Source organism: Neovison vison, chromosome 12, assembly GCF_020171115.1.
Source record: "Neovison vison isolate M4711 chromosome 12, ASM_NN_V1, whole genome shotgun sequence".
Classification (NCBI taxonomy): Eukaryota; Metazoa; Chordata; class Mammalia; order Carnivora; family Mustelidae; genus Neogale; species Neogale vison.
The window spans coordinates 9,724,584-9,744,828 of record NC_058102.1 but is presented as its reverse complement, the minus strand read 5'-3'; the positions used below and the strand labels follow the sequence as shown (position 1 = coordinate 9,744,828).

At 39.2% G+C, this 20,245-nt stretch overlaps 1 protein-coding gene across 2 annotated transcripts in view; it reads right to left on the bottom strand.

The window, feature by feature from the left end:
- DMC1 (DNA meiotic recombinase 1) overlaps positions 1-20,245 on the bottom strand; it is a 46,452-nt gene that overhangs the window by 11,505 nt on the left and 14,702 nt on the right. Inside the window, exons 6-12 of one of the 2 annotated variants that reach the window (XM_044226522.1) lie at positions 18,702-18,754; positions 16,880-16,921; positions 15,499-15,571; positions 10,970-11,061; positions 10,485-10,558; positions 10,247-10,361; positions 9,803-9,863 (exon numbers count right to left, since the gene is read on the bottom strand). In XM_044226522.1, the coding sequence (XP_044082457.1) occupies positions 9,803-9,863; positions 10,247-10,361; positions 10,485-10,558; positions 10,970-11,061; positions 15,499-15,571; positions 16,880-16,921; positions 18,702-18,754 (510 nt within the window). The remainder of the gene's footprint in view (positions 1-9,802; positions 9,864-10,246; positions 10,362-10,484; positions 10,559-10,969; positions 11,062-15,498; positions 15,572-16,879; positions 16,922-18,701; positions 18,755-20,245) is intronic. The other variant, XM_044226523.1, reaches the window with a different exon arrangement.

Below are 20,245 nucleotides of genomic sequence, written 5' to 3'. Positions count from 1 at the left end.
CCTTTTATATTTCCCTTCAATCTCTCTTCTATTACCTGTCACTAGGCTCCTTAAGGGCAGACAACACTGTATTTAACATTGGAGCAACCAGCTACATAGTGCGTGCTCAAAAATATTTTTGAAGATAAGATATGGAAGTTACAAAAATATCAAGGAGAATATTGGACTGTAGAAAGATTGGTGCTGCCACAGAAGGTAGACCTATTAGAAATTTCTATCAAGAGGAGACAAGACGCTACATGGTGAAGAGAAGTTTCAACAGTTATGTTACTGCTTCTCACAGATGGTCTCTCAGTACTCTTTGTAATTCTCCTGTATGAGCTTGGTGAGTCTCCTTAAGCCCCCTTTTCCATTCTTGTCCCTTTATCTTGGATGACAAAACTTGCTTTTTAAAATTTTTTTAAGATTTTATTTATTTATTTGACAGAGAGAGACAGCAAGAGAGGGAACACAAACAGGGGGAGTGGAAGAGGGAGAAGCAGGCCTCCTGCTGAGCAGGGAGCCTGACATGGGACTCAATCCCAGGACCCTGGGATCACGACCCGAGCTGAAGGCAGACGCCCAATGACTGAGCTACCCAGGTGCCCCCCACCTTTTTATTTATTTCTTTTTTTTTTTCACCATTTTCTTTTTTTAAGATTTTATTTATTTTTGCAAGAGAGGGGCAGGGCAGGCAGAGGGAGAAGCAGACTCCCCACGGAGAAGGGAGCCTGACCCGATGTGGGACTCTGTCCCAAGACCCTGAAATCATGACCTGAGCCAAAGGCAGATGCTTAACAGACTGAGCTACCCAGGCACCCCAACAAAGCTTGCTTCTTTGTAGAAAAGAAATGAGTGTTCTCAGGAAGAAGCTCCTTCAATTTCCCCTTCTTTCTATCTGCTGCTTAAATACTTTTCTATAGTTGTAGTCATCCTTCCTTCTTCCCTCTCAAACTTTGCTTTTTCCTTCTTCCAATAAATCCTCTGACACCTTGATGCCTTTGCACACACAATTCCCTGTAAACAAAAGCCCCTTTCCCACTGTATTTGTTAATTTAGCTCCTACTCACCCATCCAGTGTCAGCCCTTCTTGGAAACCCTGCCTGGTCCTCTGAAACAGAGTGAAGCCTTCCCGTCTGTGCTCTCATACCACTGTATATTCCTCTGTGAAAGCACACTACATTGTAATTTTTCTTTAATTAAGTAGGCTCCACACCCAGTGTGGGGCTTAAACTCACGACTGCTATCAAAAGTCACATGCTCCACCAAGTGAACCAGCCAGACACCTCCACATTATGATTTTTAATTTATAGTTCTCATTCCCCTACTATAGTCCAAATCCTATTCAGCTGTGTAACTCCTAGAAAAGTGTGTGTAACATAAAAGGCACTGTATAAATATTGCTGAATGACTAGAAGGGAGGACAATTTGGGTGTCCCTGGTCTACATTCTTTTGTATACAGATCTGGATACACATCTCCAAAGACGGTATATAATTCGAGGAGTTTTTTTTTTTTTAAAGATATTTATTTATTTGATAGACAGAGAGAGATCACAAGTAGGCAGAGAGGCAGGCAGAGAGAGAGGGAAGCAGGCTCCCTGCCAAGCAGAGAGCCCGATGCGGGGCTCGATCCCAGGACCCTGAGATCATGACCTGAGCTGAAGGCAGAGGCTTAAACCACTGAGCCACCCAGGCGCCCCTTGAGGAGCTTTTGAAGGGTGTTCTGACCAAAAGGCAAATGTAGAAGGAGACAGAATTTCTCTCTAATTCAAGTAATCCTACCCCCTCCCCATTTACTGATCATCTGAAGAAGAGCAGGAATGTGGAGCTTTTAGATGCATAGCCATGATTTTTTCTTAGCAAATTACTGTTTGCTGTGATCAAGGTGATACCTTATGCACAAAAAAGAATATGTACTACTGCTTGTTACTGATGACTCCAGGTGAAGAGCCTGAATGTTAGGAATGTTATCTAAAAAAAAAAAAAAAAGGTTATCTCCAAAGGGAGGAGATTTTGAATGAACTAAATGGGGAAATAAATTATAGAATGTGCAAAAGTACTAAAAAAAAGTAGGAAAGATATCACGGGAAGAAAAATGTCCTCAAAAGTGACTCAAACAGGGGCGCTTGGGTGCCTCAGTGGGTTAAGCCTCTACCTTCGGCTCAGGTCATGGTCTCAGGGTCCTGGGATCAAGCCCCGCATCGCATAGGGCTCTCTGCTCAGCGGGGTGCTTGCTTCCCCTCTCTCTGACTGCCTCTCTGCCTACTTGTGATCTCCTTCTCTGTCAAATAAATAAATAGAATCTTTTTTTAAAAAGTGACTCAAACAGAGGTTGTACTTAACCAAAATTGATTGCCACATATTGTAACAACCTTAGCTCTGGGAGAATATCACGCCAACTCGAATTTTACTTGCTCCATCAAGGTGTCAGGATTCTGTGGAGAATTTCGTGTAGAACTGATGGTTCTTCACGTTTCTTATAGGTCACTAACACTTGGACAATTTAATAAAAGATATAGACTCTCTCCCAGAAAAATGCACATTTGTATGTACATGGACTTTTCATGTTCGTTTAGGGGATTCATGGTTTCTCTCTCCTCTGAGGCAGATGAGTATTAGTAATAATAATAACACCTGGGGCGCCTGAGTGGCTCAGTGGGTTAAAGCCTCTGCCTTCAGCTCCGGTCATGATCCCAGGGTCCTAAGATGGAGCCTAGGGATAGAGCCCTGCATTGGGCTCTCTGCTCAGCAGGGAGCCTGCTTCCTCCTCTCTCTCTGCCTGCCTCTCTGCCTACTTGTGATCTCTGTCTGTCAAATAAATAAATAAAATCTTTTAAAAAATGTATTAAAAAAATAGGGACGCCTGGGTGGCTCAGTTGGTTGGACGACAGCCTCCGGCTCAGGGCGTGATCCTGGAGTCCCGGGATCGAGTCCCACATCAGGCTCCCAGCTCCTTGGGGAGTCTGCTTCGCTCTCTGACCTTCTCCTCGTTCATGCTCTCTCTCACTGTCTCTCTCTCAAATAAATAAATAAAATCTTTAAAAAAAAGTATTAAAAAAATAATAACACCTAAGATTTACTGAGTCTGTACTATGTGACAGACACACTTCTTAACTCATCCAATTATTTTCTTTTGCTTCCACATTTAGTGAATAACTTCAGATTAAAACTTAAATTCCTATAAAGGTCTGCCTACAGGGAGAGAATGCACTGGTCACAAGAAATTCAAATACAGTTACATTTTTCATTGTCAGTAGACTGGCCCTCTGAACTATCATGGAGTCTCCCGAGCTTGATTAATATGAATCTACCCTTAAGAGATTCTTGGTTCTCAGTAGGTGACCAAATCAGATCTCTACATATAAGGCTAAGGGTCAATTCACCGGGGTAATGGATACATCCCTGCAAAGTTTCTCAAATGACAGCTTGCCAACCTCTCTCCAGGCATCTATGGCTCTGATGTACTGTGTTCGAGCATTGGAGTTAGACCCGGGTTCTGGTTTCGGATTACCAGCCAATCATGCGACCTCAGGAAAATTACTTAAGCATTGTAAGTGTCTGTTTCTTTATTTCAAATGGGGGTAATAAAAGTACCTAACTGGTAGGGTATATGTAAGAATAAAATAAAATAGTTTAGGGAAGGCATTAGCCCGGTGAATATAATTATCTACTTTCCCAATCCTGACTCAGTGTTTTCATTGGGCCAGTTACTTATGTTCATGAACCTCAGTTTCTTTCCCTGTAACATGGGATCAAAAATATCTTACCACTAAGGGCTGTCATGAGCATTCAAGATATATTTAATATAACTCAGTGATACCTACTGCATGCCAGGAACCGTGCTAGGTCATTTATGTACATTAGCTCTACTCTTAATACTAATCTTGGCACATAAGAGATATTTAATTAAACGATCCAGTTAAAACAGCCACTCTTTCAGGGACATGTGGAATAAGAAAACTTCTTAAAGTTTCTTTGAACTTCCTGAGTATTTTAACAGTTACAACCAGGGCTCGAGGTAAAGTACGAGAAGATGTAGCATTCCGCATCTTTTCAGAGGGCTTTAATTTACTTCTATTTTTGACCTAGTAAAAACAGCTTCAGAAAACCACCCACATTCCTCCTTCAACCTATTCTTATTTCCCCTTCTTTCATATTTTCTTCTCTTCTTTCTTCCTTTTCTCAGGAGATGGCAGAGTATGACAAGCAGGAGGAAAAGAGAGGTGTGGATATTAGGAATAAAGAGGGGCCAAGAGAGGCTGCCATTTATCCCCATCCGGCTGAAATGGACATAGTGTATTAGATTGCTGAGGGTAAGACCCAGAGCAGCCTGATCTCCCAGCTTCAAACTGGGGTGTTGGGGTCATGTAGTACAAGATGATGGTGATGGTAGGGCAGGTGATATTTTCCTAGGAGGAGGATACGGAGGGTAGCACAGTGAGGCTAAAAGAGCAAAACTTTGGATTCAAAGATACCTGGGGTCAAATCCTGACTCCCATTCTTAAATCTTCTTTTTAAAAAGATTTTATTTATTTATTTGCTAGGACAAGAGAGAGCACGCAAGCAGGGGGAGCTGCAGGCAGAGGGAGAAGCAGGATCCCCAGTGAGCAAGGAGCCCGACTTGGGACCCATAACCCTGGGATCATGAGCTGAGCTGAGCCGAAGGCAGACCTCCAACTTACTGAGCCACCCAGGAGTCCCCTGACTCCGGTTTTAAATTGGATGATTGAAGAAGTAGATACTCTGAGACTCTGTTTCCTCTTTTTCAAATTAGGAATAATAATAGTATCTACGTCAAATACTGGTTGGAGCAGGGACCTTCAGGGGCCAGCACAAGGGCAAGCTGGTACTGTCCCTGAGGGACAGCAGAACTCCTGGTCCTTTGGACCTGCCGCAGGGGAAGGTTTGGATGGAATTTTTGAGACGGGATCTATTGAGGAGAGAAAGGCTGAATGAACATGCCCAGGAATGAGGAGGATTCTTTGAGATTAGGGGAAGATAGGGAAAGAAGAGTACAGCAAAAAAAGAAAATTGGGGGGGGAAGGAGAAGAGACTTTAAGATTTTATTTTTAAGTAATCTCTACAGCCAATGTAGGGCTTGAACTCATAGCCCTGAGACCAAGAGTCACGTGCTCCGACAACTGAGTCAGCCAGGCACCCCCAAGAAGAGATGGTTTTTGAAAAGGGCTATGTTTAGGGACACCGGAGTGGCTCAGTCAGTTAAGTGTCTGACTCCTGATTTTAGCTCAGAGGTCTTGATCTCAGGATCATGAGGTCAAGTCCTGGAGTTCAAGCCTTGTGAGTTCAAGCCCTGCGTTGGGCTCCACACTGGGCATGAAGCCTACTTTAAAAAAAAAAAAAAGTAAAATAATAATAAGAGGTATGTTTAAGAAGTTTTGTTAAGTTATCTCCCCACCCTGATACTTTTCTCATAAAATCGGCAGAAAAATCTAAAATTTTTTCAAAAGTTTGAAGACGGAATTCTGGGGCGGGAAACATAGCACTATTTGGAGACTGGTTTCATAGAAGGAAGAGGGAGGCACAGGGAGGCTGAGCTGGGGTGATAAGAGAATTATAGAAGACAGTGCATAAAAGCACCTGGCAGCAATCAATAAATATAAGCCCTCTTAATCTTTTAATGGAGTTCATATAGTTTATTTTTACTTATTTGTTTTTTAAGTTTTTCTTTAATTTAAGTGGGACTCAAACTCAGAACCCTCAAATCAAGAGTCACATGCTCTTCTGACTGCGCGACCCGAGGTTCAGTTTAAACAACTTGCTCAAGGTCACCATGCTTCTGAACTTGGCTTAATGTTTTTTCTTTAACCATATTGCTTCTTAATTTACATGCATGCTGTTGGATCAGTGAGTGACACACTTAGAGAGCAAACTGCACATTTACAAGACATGCAAATGTTCTAAGATGACTTTTGGTTTTAGCTAAACAGGTACACAGAGCAGGTGAGTAGGTCATGGTCTTATTTGCCGCTCATATTCTCTGCCCTGGTATGGAGATTTGCAGGCTGATACTTCTCACTTTTTATCTCCAGGCCTTCATCAACTGGATCATTCTAGTTCTAAAATCTGTATCTGTAAGCTTCGTCTAGGAGCTAATGCTCTGCTGTATCATACGGCAGCTCCCCGCCTCTGTAATTTTGTTCCTTTTTAATACGATGTGCCATCAAGTATAATGCATGGGACATAAGCCTCAATTATTGTCAGCATACTTGGGGACTCATACCAATTATGGTGATATTTCTCTGACAGGTCCCAGGCAAGCTGCAGCTTGGAGTTCTTTAACACCGAGAAACAAAGCTTTTCTTTATGGGAGGTTTTCTAATAGCATTTGAGTTCCTTTAGTTTAAAACTGTACTTTTTTTTTTTTTCATTTAGTTGTGGCAATCTATTGCTTTATATAAAGACACACATTTAATTTATATTGTTATAATTTAATATACTTTAGAATATACTAATTATAGTGAACCTTGATTCCTCACAACTTGGTTTGGTGAAGGATATGAAGCTTCAAAGCAGAGTCATCCAACAAAAGTATTAGCCTTTGCTACCTTGTCTGGCTCTCAGGTCACTTCACTATAAATCTCCCCTCCCCAGCTCCTACAATTGTTTCTTTCTGTCATCTCTCTCTGTCCCCTTTAGTTGTTTTAGTGGAGTCAATTCAAAATGGTTTTACTCTTTTTGAAACTGTCTACGAATTTAAGAAAAAGAACTCCTATCTGACCTAATTTCCACAGATTTCCTTTGCCTTCTAACCCGATAGACAGTTTTGGCCTCTGCAGTGTTCCCTCCCCACACCTGAAGAAAGAACACTGCTCTTTAACTCGTACTGTTTTATTTGAATGCAACCCACTTCCTCCCTCTGAGCCAATGAGTCATTTTCTCTTTTTAAAGTGAGCCCTGAAAATCTTCCATTTCTCTCCAGTTTAAAATTATTCTCTTTGTGAAGTACTTCATGTCCTGTGTATGAAAGACACCCTATAAAATGGAGAAGATTGCCTTAACTACGCAAGGACTACAGATAATGCATGACCTACCAAGTCTTCACAATTCTGAGTTAAATGGACACCACTTATTTTCTTCTTTATGGAGTCAAGGCACATAGTCTCTTTTGTGCAGTAGTGAATTCCCAGAATCTTGATACATAGATTTTCAATAAGTATTTACTGCACGAATAAATGGTTGATCTCCCCCTCCTCAGTCTTTTTAACTTGCTTAATACCATTCCTATAGTTAATATTTTTCACATTGGACTCTCCTGTGATTAAATACTCATAAAAAGGGTATTGAAAAGTGAGAAATACAATTTGCAGAAGATGCAACAATACTCTTAGGGTGAGTTTAGAAAATGCCTGAAGGGGGCACCTGGGTGGCTCAGTGGGTTAAGCCTCTGCCTTTGGCTCAGGTCACAATCTCAGGGTCCTGGGATTGAGTCCTGTATCAGGCTCTCTGCCAGCTGCTCTGCCTACTTGCGATCTCTCTCTCTCTGTGTCAAATAAACAAATAAAAATCTTCAAAAAAAAAAAAAAAAAAGAAAAGAAAATGCCTGAAGGGGAGTGCCTGGCTGGTTTGGTCAGGGAAGCCTGTGACTTTGGATCTCAGGGTTGTTGGTTTGAGCCCCACACTGGGTATAGAGGTTACTTAAAAATAAAGTCTTTTTAAAAAATTAAAAAATAGGGGTGCCTGGCTGGCTCTGTAAGTGGAGTATGCACCTTTTGATCTCAGGGTTATGGGTTTCAGTCCCACTTTGGGTGTAACAATTACTTAAAAATAAAATCTAAGAAAGAAAGAAAGAATGAATGAATAAAACAGAGAATGCCTAAAGAGAGATACATTCATTTCAGTACAATTTACATAATTTACATTGGATTGAATATCTTCAAATACATATGTCATTGACCCGTTTAACTGCTACTAAACGATGTATTGCCTTGGTTTTAAATATTGCGTTCATCAGAGTAATAACTGATTTAAGCAAGAACCTTCCATGGATGCTAAAACCAACTGGTAAGAGCTAACTGCAGGACATGATATTCACACACATCTCAGATTACTCTAACACAAATCACTTATTCATTATAAAAGCAAAAAGGTCTTTTACAATGGAGAAATTTTGTGAACACCATCGTAATCCCATGACCAAACTTCACATCACTAATAATGGGACAAACCACCATCGTGTGCTTCTTGATATGATGCAGGGAGAAGGCCATAATATTGCTTATGTAATCCTCCTGCCAAAAGTACTTAACATTTTAAATAATGAGGAAAAATACCCTCCGAATTGAGGGACGTTCTGAAAAACAGTTGACCTGTGCTCTTCAAAACTGTCAGTGTTGGGGCGCCTGGGTGGTTCAGTGGGTTAAAGCCTCTGCCTTCGGCTCAGGTCATGATCCCAGGGTCCTGGGATCGAGCCCACTTCAGGCTCTCTGCTCAGAGGGGCGTCTGCTTCCACCTCTCTCTCTACCTGCCTCTCTGCCTACTTGTGATCTCTGTCTGTCAAATAAATAAATAAAATCTTAAAAAAAAAAACCACACACCCACCTGTCAGTGTCCTAAAAGCTTAACAAATGCTGAAGAGCCGTCCTGATGAAAGGAGATTCAAGAGACAAGACAACTAACTCCAGGCCGTGTGTGATACTAAATTAGTCTTGAATCAAAAACAAAATTAAAAAACCCTGGCAACTATAATGGACATTTTTGAGACAATTGGAGGTGCTGGAATATAAATGTATGTTAGAAAACACGAGTGTGCCATTGTTAAATTTCCTGATGGTGATAGTTACCCTGTGGTTATGCAGGAGAATCTTCTTGTTCTTACAAGAAGTATGCTGAATTATTAAGAGGAGAAGGGTCCTAATGTCTGTAAATAATTCTCAACAGTTCAGGTGGAAAACCTCTTAAATGGTTCACCAAAAAATACACACATGTATATTTGAGTATGTGTGTGTGTGTACAGAGAGAGTTTACACATATGCACACACACAGGGACACACAAAACATCAGAGGGAAAAATGCAGCAAATGTTTACAACAGAAGAACTTAGCTGAATGATATATGTGTATTCATTGTACTAGTCTTGTAACTTTTCTCTGGTTAAACAATTTTTTAAATAAAAACTTGCTGGAAAGATTGACATCACGAATTCAGGGTTATTTTGATTGCTTATTCAGATACATAATGTTCAAAATGTTTGATCGTGGCAACTAATCATTCTTTGAATTTTCTGTTTTCATCATCTTTATTTAGCTCTCCTTGCCTTTCTGTTCACGGCCATCTGTCAAGCAAAACCATCAAAAAGTATATGATGTGCACCAACACCTCAACAGATTCTGAACATGCCTAAGTGCGAACTGAAATTCTGTTTCTTCTAACAGGAGTCTTCTCTCATTGGACCTCTTATAAATGTATCCTTGTACATCCTGCAGAGAGCCTCCTTTTTTTGTTGTTTTTAGGCTGATGGCTTATCAGTACAATAAAAGCCATTCATATAAATGGAATAGAATTTTTTATCTTTTTCTTATTGTCCTCTAATATCCTTTTAGCCCTAGACAAAAGAGGAGCCCAAAGGATCTCTGAAAATGGTTAAAACTATTGCTTTATTCTATAGAGAACTAGAGAAAAATAGATTCTGGATAACAAGTGATATTTGCAATTATGAAGTAATATTCACCGTGCAATAGGGTAATTTGTGATATATTTGTGCCCACATTGGAACTGATCATTTTGGAATTACTTTCTGTTCTTCATTTTAACCCTTTTGATATTAACCTTTGGGAAATACAAAAGCAGAATATTGGGACTTACGTCATAGTTGCTCCTGGATCAGCAGTCATTTGATTGGTCACGAACACAGCCACGTTATATTCTGCATCAAGAAATAAAATTAAGAAACTAATGATGGCAATATAAAAAGTTCACTGCTTAGACTTCAGAATTTAGGAATACTGTGCTATGAATTGATTTTATAAACAATATCACATTCCTATTTTTTTCATTGGTAACATAGATTAACTTCCTTAAAATTATTATTGTTATTACTATTTAGGTACTTACTATATTAGAATCAGTATTTTGATTTTTTTAAAAAAAGGAGTTGCATTCTCATGAAGGTAAATTTATTTTTAAATGTGTATTGCCAAAAAAAAAAAATGTGTATTGCCTCCTGACATTATTCTGAGCTTCTCTGTGAAGCCTACTCAACAGTCACAGATGCTATTCTGATAGCACCACTTATTTTAAAAAATCTACCTTCTGAGATTTTTTGGAGTCGTGACAACATCTGGGCCAATTTTTGCTGCCGTTCAGCCAACTCCCCACGACCGCTGAAATCTACTCGAAAAAGTGCCATTATTGAATCAATGATCTGCACAGGATTAATGTAAAAATAAATATGGAAATGGAAAGAAATTAATTTGAATTGGAATCAATAGAAGAAAAATAATACACTAAATAGCTCTGCGAGGGAGCAGTATAGAAAAGCTTGTACCAATAGCTTGAAGATGCCGGCTTCTTCATGGAACTTTGCTGCTACATAATCAAGTAGCTCCATCTGATGTTCACCTGGTGGGAAATGCAGTGAGAAAATGTTATAACAGCTAGAAGAAGCAGAGGCTAAAATCATTTATGGTCCTGGAGGCAAGCAAAAGAGAGTCCTGAAAGGATTTCTTCATTATTCATGGCTTTATTAAATATGATTTCACATTCTGCCTTAGCATGCATGCCAAAGGCTACATTATCCAAAAAGAATGTTACTCTCCATTTCAAAGACAAGAACAAGAAGTCATTTGAGGGCATTTTAATACCTCAGGGCTTGCCAGATGATAAAATCTGTGGACTGACTAAATAAATTTGGAGGAAAGCAAAATGCAAAGAGAACAGAACAGCATCAAAATGTTGTAAGGATCAACTCAATAGCAAATCAGTGCTTCCAACCTTGAAACAGCCCAAGCATCAGTTACATGGGGCTCTTACTAGTATATGCACGGGCATAAAGGACGTTGTCCAGTACTGCGTCATGGTCTACATTGAAGCGGTCAGCAATGTCCCGAAGGCGATCTGGACGGCTGGAGCATGCCAAGATTAAGGATCCAATAAATCAATTCCAAAAAAAGTTTAGAACAACTACCAAAAATAATATCTTAAGTAAGTAAACTAACAGAGAGGCAAACATCATACCTGGAAAGGTATTCTGAAAGATGCTAATAACCACTTAAAATCTACATCAGATTTTTCTTTTTCATAAGTGCCCAAATTAATAAATAACTCAGTGTATAACAATGATAGAAATGATGAGCACTGATGGATTTAAATACAGAATACTCTGATCTTTACAATAGCTTTGGAACCTAGTTGTTATGGCCTATATTACACTTTACAAATGAGGACACTGACAAACAGAGATTAGGCAAATGACTCAGGATTATGCAGCAAATCAGTTACAAGGAAAAAACCAGACACTAAGATTTGTGACTCTCTTTTGATTTCAGTATAAAAATAGATCTATTCTAGGAAGATAATATCACTGAATTATAATTCAAGTCACTTCAAAGTGAATTAATTCACTCTCTTTAAATTCCTCGCTTGTTCAGTATGAAGTAATTTAACATACTGTTAACCATGAGTTGCCAACAAATGATAAATTTGACTACATGAACCAAAGAATCAGTAAGTAATTTCAAGGATCATGGGGTGCTTGGCTCAGTCGTTTCAGCAAGCGACTCTTGATCACGAGGTTGTGAGTTCGAGCCCTACTTTGGGTGTAGAGATTACTTAAAAAAAAAAAAATCTTAAAAAAAAAAAAAGAATTTCAAGGACCAGAAGGAAATTAGCAACCTATGGTTTTTGGTCTGTTTAGGGTTTAAAATCTCTCTTCTTCTAAAAGACTTGTGTTAGCTTTCTGAAATTAGTAAAATTCATAGGGAGGCAAATTCAGTGTACCTGCAAACGTTTTTTGGAAGATGCTAATAATCACTTAAAGCTATCTAAACAATAGGGGCGCCTGGGTGGCTCAGTGGTTTAAAGCCTCTGCCTTCAGCTCAGGTCATGAACCCAGGGTCCTGGGATAGAGCCTTGCATCCGCATTGGGCTCTCTGCTCAGCAGGGAGCCTGCTTCCTCCTCTCTCTCTGCCTGCCTCTCTGCCTACTTGTGATCTCTGTCTGTCAAATAAATAAATAAAATCTTAAAAAAAAAAAAGCTATCTAAACAATAAAGAAGTAATCCACAGTTTTTTAGGTCTTCGGTGATCCAAATATGTCTACAGTATTCTCTGAATTGATGTGAGCTAAAATAAAATCCATGTCGGTGTTCTCATTTCACTTTGTTTACAGTGTTTGTATAGTACTGATCACACTACAACTGTAAAATGAGGACAATTTGCGATTTTATTTGTGATGTTTACAACTAGCTCCGTGTATGTAGAATTAGATTGTCTTTCCAATTCCCCAGCCATCTATATCCTAATGCACTACGTGTTCTTTTCTTCAGAGCTTCAGCGACAACCACTAAAATCTTCCACTGCTCCTGAGTTTACCCAGGAGATATTTTTGGTGGACAGGTCAAAGCCAGCAGAGAATTAGAAGACACAGTAAAAATGCTTTTCAGCACATCACTTTTTACAGAATCTGGTTACCACGTGACTGAAAGTGTAAAAGTTGGGCTTATGCTGAAGGGAAGTTCAAATCAATTTTTAAATATTTGTTAGCCGATTACTATATGGAATTGATTACTATTTTAACCAATTACGAGTGCATTGCGGTACCATATACGGAGTTGTAAAACCCATCCGTATTACAGGTAAATGTAAAACATAAATAAGAAGGCAAAATATAAACATTTAAAAAGGAAAATATCAGGAGAGAGTAGTGTATACCTAAGAGCAACTAAAGGAGGGGCACCTGGGTGGTGCAGGGGGTTCAGTGGCCAGCTTTTGGTTTTGGCTCAGGCGATGATGTCATGATCCTGGGATCAAGCCCACAATAGGCTCTGTGTTCAGTGTGGAGTCTGCTTGAGATTTTTTTCTTCCTCTTCTTCTGCCCTTCCCCCTGCTCATTCTCTCGCTCTCTTTCTAAATAAATAAATAAATAAAATCCTTAAGGAAAAAGAAAAGAAAAGAAAGAAACTAAAGGAATGAGAACATTCCATTGGGGCTCTTGAATGTCCTTATTCCCCTAAGCTGTCCTCCCTACTCCTTCTTGCAGAAGACTTGGCTCCTAACTGTTCCTCTCTATCATTCTTGATAAAATCCAGATTGCCCAGGGATGCCTGAGTGGCTCAGTTGGTAAAGCCTCTGCCTTCAGCTCAGGTCATGACCCCAGGGTCCTGGGATCAAGCCCCGCATCAGGCTCTCTGCTCAGCGGGGAGCCTACTTCCCCTCTCTCTCTCTGCCTGCCTCTCTACCTACTTGTGATCTGTCAAATAAATAAATAAAATCTTTTTAAAAGATTTTATCTTTTTAAAAAGATTTTATTTATTTATTTGACAGACAGACACAGTGAGAGAGGGAACACAAGCAAGGAGACAGGGAGGAGCAAACTCCCCACTGAGCAAGGATCCTGATGTAGGGCTGGATCCCGGGACTCTGGGATCATGACCTGAGCCAAAGGCAGACGCTTAACAATTGAGCTACCCAGGCGTCCCTAGATAGTAAATTCTATAACAGATTAAGAAGGACAAGGTTATTTACGTTGGGTAATTAGAGAAGATTAGAAAAGGTAGGCCTTCAAAGGAGAGCCTTAAAGGATTTGTGTGATTCAGGAAGACTGAGGTAGAGACAGACGGATCAAATATCCAAGGAGGATAGAAATATACCATGCAATTCCTCTATGACTGGCCAGATTCACATTTAAGAGTGAGAGCAAAATAAAGGCATTTTCAGACATGCTAGGGCTCAAAGCTTACCATCCAGATTACTTTTCTGAAAGAATGACTTGAATAGGTATGCAGAGAAAACAAAGATATGGGGAAGAAAATTAATGAATACCTTTATAGTTAAGACTAACTAATTGCTGATGTACAAAGTTTTCAAGTTTTAGAGACAATTTTAGAGAACAGATTGGATCCCTTTGCCTCTCTACTAGTGGTAATAGTCAGTAGTGAGCTGGGAGAGCTAGGTTGGGGCTTCATTGTGAATGGCCTTACAAACTTGTGTGCAAGTATTTTCTATTGTTAAAAACAATTTCCTCTGAACCTGATACCTCAAACTACTGTTTCTTCTTCTGTTTATTGGTTAATAGCACACTGGCTCCATTCTTTACTGTTCATTTGCAACAAGCTTCCATCATCTTCTGGAACTGCAAATGCTCTCTTGGATTCCTAATTTCAAATCTCAGTGACCTTTCTCAATTTGTGCCTTCTCTCTCTCTCTTGCTGACTACTCTTTTCCTCTTTAAACTTTCCTTTTGCTTAGCTTCTACGACGGATTTCCTTCTACTTCCTCTGTCTCTATGGCATCCTCTTTTTGAGTCCCTCTTCCTAAACTTAGGAACCCAGGGAAGTGATAGTCTCAGGTCTCCTCTTGTCTAAGTTCTCCCGCCCTTTCGTTTATTCCATCTGTATATCTCTGGCTCTACCCCTTCTCAGACAGAATCTAACATTTCCAACTGCCATGTGGATGTCCTCCTGTTTCTCATACTTAACACACCGAAATGAAACACACCTTTTGTCTGAATCATGACCCTTCCAATTCTGTCTTTAGCATCATTTCTCTCCCAATATCTAGATAATACACCTGATAATTTCTCAAGCTTCTCTTTGATTTGTCTACCAAATACAGTCATCAAGTCCTATCAATTTTTCCTAACATTTCTTGTCCCTTTTTCCTTTTTAAGATTCTTATTTGATCTCTATACCCAACATGAGGCTCAAACCTACAACCTTGAAGTCGAGAATCACATACTCCCCTGACTGACCCAGCCAGGCACCCCTTGTCTTGTTCTTTTTATACAGGCTTCCAGCCTAGGTCAAGCTCTATTACTTGCCTAGAATATTGCAAAAATATCAATTTATACCCATCATCTGGTTTTAAAGCCCTTTATATCTAAGACCCAAATCATCTTTCCAGCCTTAATTCTGAAACATCTTACATTTCAATTAAGCTACAATTTTTCCTGTGACCCAACCACATTCTGCCTTTTCCCACCCTGTACTTTTGTTCTCTTCTTTCTTTTCCCTTTATTTTGAACCATGACTTTGAGTCAACAATCTTCCTCCACCTATTAAGTACCATCTTTGGAGAAGTAAGAGGACTAAAAACAAATAAAATATAAGTCCCTCTCATGTATTCATTTTGTGAATTTTACACCAAATACATCTAGAGAAGTGAGACTTTTTAAAAATAAAAAGTGACTTGAAAACTCTACCAACTACTGATTTCCCTGTGGCTCTTCTCATTATTGCTGGTTTAGGGGATGATTATATAAATGATATACTTCAAACTTTCTTTTATAATAACATTACTACATCACACTACTATGCAAGCAACTTATTTAAATAAAAAGGTTACAAAGTATTTTCTGTATCAATGAAGATAATCTTTCCTCCTGAATAGCCACCTGCTCCTGGAAGTTGAGCTGTCACTAGGAAGCAATTAAAAAAATGAAATAATATTAATAGAATTGAATAAACTTTGCACAAGCAAATATATAAATTAACAGGGTTTATGTTGGTTGCAACCCTTTTGTCAATCTGGCAAAAAATCATGATCCTTTAATTTCTAAACAGCATGTTATATTTTTATATTACTAACCAGTGGTAAAACTATAAGTATTCTATAAGCATGATAATTCAACAAAGAATGTCCATATCTCTCACAATCTTTAGTTCTCCTAAAGAATAGAATTTAAATATTACTTTTTTGCTATAAGAAATAATCACAAACATAATTTATGCTATATAGCCCATTTGAGTCACCTTTCAATTAATGCATGTTAAAATTTAAAATGCATTTTCTTTATAGGTATTAGTAATTGACACAAAGGAATTTATTTATATTAGGATCATGGATTATTTCATTTATTTTTCAAGACAACCCTAACTTTGGCACTATCATTATGCCTATTTTACTGATGGGGAAAATTCAAAAGGTGAAGAACTTGCCCAAGGTCACACAGTTATTAATGGTAGAGCCAAGACTTGGGCCAGGTGCTTTGATTCCAGAATCTACTTCTTTTCTTTCTTTCTTTCTTTTTTTTTTTTTAAAGATTTTATTTATTTATTTGACAGAGAGAGAAATCACAAGTAGGCAGAGCAGGAGGCAGAGAGAGAGGGGGAAGCAGGCTCCCTGCTGAACAGAGAGCCCAATGAGGGGCTCCATTCCAGGACCTGAGCAGAAGGCAAAGGCTTAACCCACTGAGCCCCCCAGGCGCCTCCAGAATCTACTTCTTAACTGCTTGGCCATGCTACTTCTGCTTAGGTCAAAGAAATGCGGAGTAACATCTTTGTACAAAAGGAGGTATTTTTGTTTATTCTGTTTTAGAAAAATTTATTTTTAAGTCTTTCCTAAGGCCAACTTTACTTCATGGAAAGTTAGAGATTCTAGGCCTCAACTGATTTTGGGACATTCTTGTTGATAGAATATAGAATAGATGGATTGGGAAAAATGGAGACAGTGAGGGCCTCTACCCACCACAAACATTACACTCATATACGCTTTCACTTCCTCCTGGTTTCCATTCAGGTGTTCAGAACACAGAGTGCAGCACATACAACATTACCTCAAGCGCCAAACATTCAAAGACTGGCTTTGGTATTTGTGTAACCATAGGCAGGTTAGTTTCCTTGCAAATTCCAGATTACCTGAGATTATATAAAGTACCAGGCACAAAGTACATTAGTAAGTGATTGCTATGATTATTATCGTTATTGTGGTTGTTATGTATCCTTACCACAGAGGGTATGAGAGAGCTGGGTTTTTCCAGTACGAAATTCTGTGAAATATAGAAAAAAGCAAAACCACATAGTTAATTTCTAGATATTTTCATAAAGAACAAAATACAGACTCAGAGTATGATTTTCTTTCCAACTGTCAAATCTTACACCTAAAGTACCACTGTGTCATGGACGAAGCCGGCAATACAAGGTGTTTGTTTGTTCATAGAACTGTCCTTTAGAAAAAATTTATTTAAACCAAGTTTTCCTTAGTCATTGTGAGGTAATGGAAAAGAGGACATGGAAGCTCCGCCCCTCTTCCCTCATACCTTCTCCTACTCATCTTTTCCCTCTAAATGTTCATCTGTAGCTTTTATCACGTTTAATAAAATGGTAAACATGAGTGAGTGTTTCCCTGAGTTCAGTCAGCTGCTTTAACAAACTAATCAAACCCAAGGAAGGGGACACTGGAACTTTGGACCTACAGCCGGTTTGTCAGAAGCACAGTTTTAATCTGGGCTTGTGACTGGCCTCTGAAGGCGGGGGGATTCTTATGGGACTGAGTCCATACTTAGCCTGTGGAATCTGGCACTGTCTCTGGGTAGGTAGTGGCAGAATTGACTTGAATTCTTGGATACCCTGCAGGTGTCCAAGAATTGCTTGTTGTTGTCGGGGGAACGTCCATATATTTGGTGACCAGAGGTGTCAGAAGTGAAGTGTTTGTGTGAATAGTGAAAGAGACTTACAGGAAAAAAAGATACACAGTAGGAAAGAACTGGGTTTTCCCTATATAGGGGAAAAAACCCGAGTTTTTTCATTTTAGTCATAGAAATGAAAGTTTAAGACCCTACCACAAGGAAGGAGAGCCTGGGGTTGTCCCATTGTACTGAGATCCTCAAAGGAAGACTGAAGTAGTCTCAGGCTGGTGGCATGCCCTACCTTCCAACAGAAGCAAATCCTCTCTGGAGAAAAACTTCCCCACTCACCAGTTTAGGTCCAGTGAGCTCCCGTAGATCAAAATCAGGCAATAAGCTCAGAAATATCAATAAATACACAAGAGAGCAAGCCTTTCAACCCTGACAGTTGACAGGAATAATAAAAAGCAGATTTATTTCTCTTTGTCAACAGAAATATCAACAACCACAAAAAACAGACTAGTTCCCCAAGGATTGCAGATACTGGAGTTGCAAGGCGCAGCATATACAATACCTGTGTATGAATTGTTATGAAGAAAAATAGAGGGGCCCCTGGGTGGCTCAGTTAGTTGAGTGGCTGCTTTTGGCCCAGGTCATGATCTCAGGATCGTGGGATGAAGCCCTGCATTGGGTTGGGTTCCCTGCTCAACAGGGAGCCTACTTCTCCCTCTCCCTCTGCTACTCCCCCTACTGTGCTCTCTCACTCTGTTTGTAAAATAAATAAATAAATAAACAAACAAATAAATAAATAAATAAAATCTTTAAAAAATTTTAAGATTTTATTTTTAGGAGAAGAAAAATAGGAGAAGATAGAATCAGGGAAGAAAAAAATCTACTATGTCCATGGAACATGCATATCCTAGAAATAAGATTGGTCTCATTACCCAACTACTTTCTGAAGGAATGAGGAAAAAAATTATTTTTTCTTTTATGGAAGTCAGAGATTTAAAAATGACAAATGCCAATAGGACCTCTCTGTTAATGATGGAAGGTCTTTTAAGCTCAGGATGATCCTGTATTATAATTGAGATTTCAACATAAGTTTCAAAGTAGCTATTCAATGTACTATTGGTTGTTTTTAAATTATATATGTATGTGTGTATATAAATTCTTTCATATAACAAAATAGTAAGGTTCTACTTACCTCCAAAAGCTTCTGTGATTGCCATGCTTTCAATTCCACCTCCTAGCAACTTACTGGAAATAAAAAGCAAGCATTAGTAAAAGGAACAGAAACAGATCAAGAAAGGAGAAAGTGTGCCATTAATGTCGTATCTGTCTCTCTTTCTCTCTCTATCCACCACGGACAGGAATTCTTGGCTGAACAATGATATGCTAACTCTTTAGAACACAGATTCTGCTGTATGTGGGCAGTAGATCAACAAAAGGTCAAAAAAAATCTTTTGTTGTTCTTGCTCTAGCTTCTAGGTACCAATAGGAAATAGGCTACATAGGCTTAGGTCTCATCATTCTTTAGAACTGAAGCTTGAGCAAATGGTTTTAGTTATTAACTGGGTTGTTCCCATTGTGCTTGGGACTATGTTTCTAAAAGTCAACTGAATACACATTCAGTGGGAGAACAGATAAGAAACAGTAATAAGTAATAAGCAAAATATGTGGTAAGTCAGAGGTTATTAAATTTATGAATAAAAATTAGATCCAGAAAGGAGATAAAAAGTGCAGAGGATGAAGGCAGGGAGTTTATTTATTTATTTTTTTAAAGATTTTATTTATTTGACAGAGATCACAAGTAGGCAGAGAGGCAGAGAGAGAGGAAGGGAAGCAGGCTCCCCACTGAGCAGACAGCCTAATGTGGACCTTGATCCCAGGACACTGGGATCATGACCTGAGTCAAAGGCAGAGGCTTTAATGCACTGAGCCACCCAGGCACCCCAAGGCAGGGAGTTTAAATAGTTAAATAAAGTGACCAGAAAAGACCTCACTGAGTAGATATTTTAGCCAAGATTTAAAAGAGATAACAGCAAGCCAGGTAGATATAGGAGGAAAAAGTGTTCCAGGCAGAAGAAATGGTAAGGGCAAAAGCCCTGACGCAGGAGTGTATATGGCACGTTCTAGAAATAGCAAAGAAGTCAGTGTGTTTGGTGCATAGTGTTGGTGCATAGCAAACTGAAAAAAGGATAAAAGATGAGATTAGATTAGAGAGGATTTTGGCTTTTGCTCTGAAATGAGGAGGCATTAGAGTAATTTTGGGCAGAGAAATGTCCTGATCTGACCTAACTGGTTTTTGTTTGTTTGTTTGTTTGTTTGAAGAGAGTTGGGGGAGGGGCAGAGGGAGAGCGGCCCAAGCGGACTCCCCGCTGAGCATGGAGGCTGAAAATACTGTGCTCAATCCCATGACCCTGAGATCATGATCTGGGCCAAAAAAAAGAGTTGGAGGCTCAACCAAATGAGCCACTCAGGGGCTCCTGACCTAAGTTTTAAAGGGATCATTCTGGCTCCTGTGTGAAGAATAAATACTAGGGGCAAGGCCTGAAAAAGAGAGAGGTTAGAAGTTATTATACTACTCCAGAGGCGAAGTTAATAGGTAATTTAAACTAGTAAGGGAACAGTGGAGGAAGTGGAGGAAAATTGATTGAATTCTTATTTCCTCTTTTTTTCTATACACACACACACAGGAAAAAGATATAAACATTATAATGCAAGGTTTCAAACATAAACTAACGTGGA